The sequence below is a fragment of the Triticum dicoccoides genome, chromosome 1A (genome assembly GCF_002162155.2).
Source record: "Triticum dicoccoides isolate Atlit2015 ecotype Zavitan chromosome 1A, WEW_v2.0, whole genome shotgun sequence".
Taxonomy (NCBI): Eukaryota; Viridiplantae; Streptophyta; class Magnoliopsida; order Poales; family Poaceae; genus Triticum; species Triticum dicoccoides.
In genome coordinates, this window is record NC_041380.1 from 308,666,748 (window position 1) to 308,672,428 (window position 5,681).

Here is a 5,681-nt window from a genome sequence, read left to right on the forward strand (position 1 = left end):
CTCGGGGAACTCGAGGTTTGGTTTTACTCGTAGCCCGTCTCATCCGGTGTTGCCCTGAGAACGAGATACATGCGACTCCTATCGGGATTTGTTGGCACATCGGATGGCTTTGCTGGTCTTGTTTTACCATTGTCGAAATATCTTGTAACCTGGATTCCGAGACTGATCGGGTCTTCCAGCTAGAAGGAATATCCTTCATTGACTGTGAGAGTTTATGATGGGCTAAGTTGGGACACCCCTGCAGGGTTTTGAACTTTTGAAAGTCGTGCCCGCGGTTATGGGCAGATGGAAATTTGTTAATGTCTGGTTGTAGAGAACTTGAAACTAAACTTAATTAAAATGAATCAACCGCGTGTGTAGCCGTGATGGCCTCTTTTCGGTGGAGTCCGAAAAGAGAACACGGTCTCGTATTATGCTTGAACGTAAGTAGCTTTAGGATCACTTTTAGTTTCTCGACCGAGCTTTGCTTCTCTTCTCGCTCTCATTTGCGTAAGTTAGCCACCATATATGCTAGTGCTTGCTGCAGCTCCACCTCACTACCTTTCCTACCCTTAAACTTAAATAGTCTTGATCGCGAGGGTGTGAGATTGCTGAGTCCTCGTGACTCATAGATTCTTCCAAAACAGATGCAGGTGCCGATGATGCCAGTGCAGGGGACGCTACCGAACTCAAGTGGGAGTTCGACGAGGATTCGGGCCGTTACTATGTGTCTTTTCCGGATGATCAGTAGAGGAGCCCAGTTGGGTCGATCGGGAATCTAGCATTTGGGGTGGTCTTTATTTATGTTGGTTCCGTAATCGGACCTTGATTGTATTCTGGATGATGTATGCTATATTTATGTATTGTGTGAAGTGGCCATTGTAAGCCAACTTTTTATCCTTTCCTTATTCAGTACATGGGATGTGTAAAGATTACTCTCTTGCGACATGCCTACCATGCGGTTATGCCTTTAATTCGTGCCCCGACACGTGAGAGATATAGCCGCATCGTGGGTGTTACAAGTGTGACTCCTTAATGAATCAACACGCAAATCTCATGCGTGTTTCTGGAAAAATTGTTGCCATTTATAGCAACTATTGGAGTGACAAACCTTACTGCTACGAGATGCCACCTTAATGACGAATCATCAGATTGTAGTACACTTCATATAAATTGTTGCCATTCGGAGCACTATTTGAGTGACAACCTTACTGCTACAAGATGCCATCTTAATGATGCATCGTCAGATTGTACTCACGCCACACAAGGATCACACATTATGGATCATGTATGCCGATTCAGCTCAGGCCATTCATCTTCCATTCTCGATCACCGATCACGGTTGATCGGCCGGCAGCTCCGGCGCCGCGTCGACGACGTAGCCGCGCAGCGAGGGCGTCCGGACCATGGCGAGCTCCGCCTCCCTGCGCTTGTGCTGCACCCTCCTCCTGGCGACGTACCCGCGCACCCACGGCGTCACGTCCTCGCTGACTTTGATCATGGCGAAGAAGAGCAGGCGGTAGATGACGATCATGCCGAAGAGCACGGACAGGTCCAGCCACTTGGAGCGGCTCACGTCGATCTGGAACACGTTCTCCAGGATGTACTCCCCCGGGATCTTGGGCAGCTCCTCGTCCTGGTTGTCGAACACCAGCCCCACCAGGTCGTTCTGGTACTGCCCCTGCGAGCCAGCCAACCATCAAGAGAACGTGAGCTCGAGCTCGCCGCCGGTGGTATATATGCAGTAGCTTTGCGAGCTGGAAGAGAATCCATCCCGTACCTGCAGCGCCCAGTAGTGGAAGCTGATGTAGGACATGGGGTACCTCCAGAAGGGCTTCGGGATGTCGTGCGGGAGCCTGAAGTACCCCGACACCAGCATGAATATCCCCTGACACATTTCCAGCAGACAGCAATCAGTTGACTCATCGTATGTTTGGAAATAGTAGTATGAGCTGAGAGATGATGATGATCGTGGACGTTACCTGTATCCCTGCGCCGATGATGATGCCCATGAGGAAGTTGGGGATGATGCTGGCGATGGCCATCATGAGGCTCTCGACGACGGTGACGCTGGCGTAGAGGCAGAGCACAAAGAAGAGGTAGTGCATGAAGCCCGGGTGGAGGCGCACCATGAAGTAGCACAGCGTCCCCGACAGGAAGGTGATGAGGATCAGGAACGGCATCGCCGACAGCGTGTTGCTGATCACGAACGCCAGCACGCCGTAGTGCCCGTTCAGCCGCTCCCTCTGGAACACCTGAAGAAAAGAAACAAAGCATGTTTTGAGCCTGAAGAACTGCTTCACAATGTCAAAGAGCAGGTGATCTCTCATGGTCACGTCGGCAGTGCAAACCTTCATGTCCTCCACGAAAGACGGGAACCCTCCGATCGACATGAACGTGACGAAGCCGAAGATGAAGGACGCGCACGCGCCCCGTGCCTGAATTCATGCATGTTGACACAATTTTTTTCTCTGTCAGATCAGCAAACTTGACACAATGCCAGTTCAGGACAGCCAAAGCCGTGCAGTGCCTGGAAGAGAAATGGCAGTGTCAAACTGAAGGAGATTGTTCTTGTTTATGTTACCAGGATGGAGTTGTATTTGGTGCCGACGTTGAGGTAGATGGATCCAATGCAGACGGTGACCACAATGTAGATGACAAGCCTCAGCCAGTAGTACCCGAAGTCCCTCGACATGTTGACGAACGATCGCTTGGTGAGCGTGAAGGCCTGCATCCCAAAGCTGGCCTGGCTCCCCCCTGCGTCCAGGACCGTCCCTTTCTGCAGTCGGAAAAAACCACACGAATGATGATGAATTCTCTTGGTGTCATAGAAAAATTGCTGAATGGGACGAATGTATGGAGTACTCTGCTTACCACCCGTGCCATCTCGTCGACCTTCTGCCGCGCCGTCAAGTAGTGCTGCGAGTGCTGGTAGTAGCTGAACAGCCTTGTGATCGCGTCCGAAGTCGTGATGTGCTCGAGGGGATCGTCGGATCTCTCAAACTATGTATGTGTGCAAAAAGGAACAAAGTTTCATTCAGTCAGGAAAATGTACCACAGTCAGTAACAAGCGGCTGACCTCTGAAACTTACTCTCATCTTCATTGATCCTTTCAGTGTGGCCTTCACCTTGTCGAAGTCCGCGTTTATGCACCGGAGGAAATGATCCGAGGGGTTGCGCAGCGGCGGGCACGGGAATCCAGCTTGGGCAAAGAACTATACAATTAAAATGCACAGAGCAGGAGAGGATTCAGCAACCCCACTGGCATTGCAGGAACACACATATAAGACATATGCAAACTCAGGTAGATAGTATGTGTTGCTTATACCTCGCAAGCCTCGGAAGCCTGCCCAAAGTAGACTGTTTTGCCCCCTGAGAGAAGATAGAGGCGATCGAAAAGCTCGAAGACCTCGCTGCTGGGCTGGTGGATGGAGGCGATCACGGTCCGGCCATCCCTTGCCAGCCCGCGCAGAGTCTGCGTCACGAAGAACGCCGAAGCACTGCACAGTTGAAAATGTGTGGCATGTCAGCAGCTACATGGTGATCAATGGTGAAGTTACTGGATATATAGTACCTGTCGAGGCCACTGGTGGGCTCATCCAGGAAGAGCAGCCTAGGCCGCATGAGTATCTCCAGGGCAATGCTGACCCTCCTCTTCTCGCCGCCGCTGACCCCCCTCAGGTGCCAATTGCCGATGGCCGTGTCCGCGCAGTCCTGGAGCCCCATCTCCACGATGGTGCCCTCCACCAAGGCACGCTTCTCTTCCATGGGCATGTTGTCGGGGAGCCGGAGGCGCGCCGAGTACGAGATCGTCTCCCTCACCGTCAGCGTGCCGATCAAGTTGTCGTCTTGAGTCACATAGGCCTGAAATTGCAAAAAAGTTGTGATTGCCACTTTTAGTACAACGGTGAGTAGTTTGAGTGTAAGTTCATGTAAGTAATTGGTTTAAGACAACATTTTCTTCATAAGGAAAAGTACAAGCTACTAAATGTACACAAAAAAAAAACTGGGCTGTCAGGTGTCAAGAGTTTTTTATGAGCAGATTCCTGAGGGAAAAAACAGGTAAACAATAACCAACCAACAATACCCATAAGGAACAGGAAGAAGGTAAATTCTAGCAGATCTCCCAATCTTGACTAGAAACTGCTGAACATTACTACATGCAGCTGCAGTTCAGGAGATAACCTCCAACACATAGCAGATGCAGCTAAGCTAAGCTAGCACAAACCCAAAACCCAGCAAAGTTCCGAAGCCTGCCACGTGGCACATTTTTTCGATAAAGGACGTTTTATTATCTCAAAATGTAGCATCAAGGATACAAAACATTATGAGTAACACCCGGCCTCATAACTAAGGGGCACATGACCCATTTCTTGTTGTGAATGAACATTACTGCCATGGTTTTTTTTTTGCAGGTGTAACATTACTACTCCATGGTTGGTATCAGGTGATGCAGAATCACAGAAAGATCCAACCACAATTCAAGATGGAACACAAACATGGAAAGCGAGCAAGCGGGAAAAACATCTGGCCAGACACTGTACACCATGTCACCGTCACGGCATCACCTAGCTGGCTAGCTGCTACTGTGTTGTATGCCCAAATCCATTAACGATATTCATGATGGTACACATACAGCAAAAAGATATGGTTGATATGTTAGTGTACGTGACATATGTGGTAAGCAATTCAAACTAATCCAAAAATAAGTGTATGATTCTAGTACTAGAGTGTTCATGAAGATAATTGTGGCTTGTGTTTTTTTTTGGTGGGGGGCTGTAGTTTAGTTGTATGAATATGAATAAATACAGTAGTACTTTTACTTTCAAAATGAACTATTTGAAGGCGCAAAATGCACAAATCTGTATGGAACCATGCATGTCACACTGCCGGTGGTACTACTTAAGAGTGACAACGGCGGGCGGCCGGGCGGCGAGGTACGTACCGCGGCGCCGAAGGAGAGGTTGGCCTTGCGGCCGTTGAGCAGGATGGTCCCGGAGAGGAAGGCGTTGGCGGCAAGGCGGCCGGCGAGCGCGTCGAGCAGCGTGGACTTGCCGGAGCCGGAGGGGCCCATGAGCGCGGTGATTGTGCCCGGCTCGGCGTACCCCGTGAGCGCCTGGAGCACGGTCTGCGTGTCGCCGCTGCCGAGCGCGACGGTGACCGTGAGGTCCCTCCACGCCAGCCGCGCCGACACGTCCCCGAGGAACTCCACCGCCGCCTTCTCCCGCCACAGCGTCTCGCTCAGCGGGCTCAGCGCCGGCGCGGCCGCCACCGCCACCGCCCGCCCCGCCGCCTTCCCCACGTCCTCCAGCTCCGCCTTCACCTGCCCCACCGCCGCCGCCTCCTTCGCCGTCCCCGCCCCTCCCTTCTTCATCGCCTCGCCGGCCGGACACCACCACCTTGCGAGGCCGTCAGAGCAGAGCAGACGAGGGCAGGCCGGGGGTTCCTCTTGGCGACAAGTGGTGGGAACGCACGCACAGGGCTCCTTCTCCTCGCCGCAGCTAAGCGTGAGAGGAAGCTAGCTGGCCGTACAAGCCAGGCCGGCGTGGGAGAAGAATGGCGTTTCTTGGGCGGCGTGTCCAAGCTGCAACTATAGGCTGCTCTGCTCTCTCTCTCTCTGTGTCTGTGACTGCCTCTGGGTCTCTGTGTACGCGCTTTGGGGTGGCGAGTTTTTATGATGGAGCGAGGAGTGGAGCGAGGTG

The 5,681-nt window shown here is 52.1% G+C and overlaps 1 protein-coding gene across 1 annotated transcript; it reads right to left on the reverse strand.

Moving 5' to 3' along the window:
• Positions 1 to 1,091: 1,091 nt before the first annotated feature.
• On the reverse strand, positions 1,092 to 5,612 carry LOC119270148 (ABC transporter G family member 11-like). Its single transcript, XM_037552120.1, has 10 exons — positions 4,925 to 5,612; positions 3,554 to 3,843; positions 3,308 to 3,479; positions 3,072 to 3,194; positions 2,854 to 2,982; positions 2,564 to 2,758; positions 2,331 to 2,417; positions 1,962 to 2,234; positions 1,760 to 1,867; positions 1,092 to 1,660 (listed from the first exon to the last, which is right to left on the reverse strand). The coding sequence occupies exons 1-10, from the start codon at positions 5,351 to 5,353 to the stop codon at positions 1,316 to 1,318; spliced, it is 2,151 nt and encodes a 716-aa protein (XP_037408017.1). The 5' UTR covers positions 5,354 to 5,612; the 3' UTR covers positions 1,092 to 1,315.
• Positions 5,613 to 5,681: the final 69 nt, after the last annotated feature.

What these genes read in the sequence shown, in the direction of transcription:
- LOC119270148 (XM_037552120.1), bottom strand. Translation starts at nt 5,353, where the DNA reads ATGAAGAAGGGAGGGGCGGGGACGGCGAAGGAGGCGGCGGCGGTGGGG. An exon ending in AGGCTTCCGAGGCTTGCGAG is followed by an intron (nt 3,195 to 3,307) that starts GTATAAGCAACA and finishes TTAATTGTATAG; the next exon opens with TTCTTTGCCCAAGCTGGATT. An exon ending in TCATCGGCGCAGGGATACAG is followed by an intron (nt 1,868 to 1,961) that starts GTAACGTCCACG and finishes GAAATGTGTCAG; the next exon opens with GGGATATTCATGCTGGTGTC.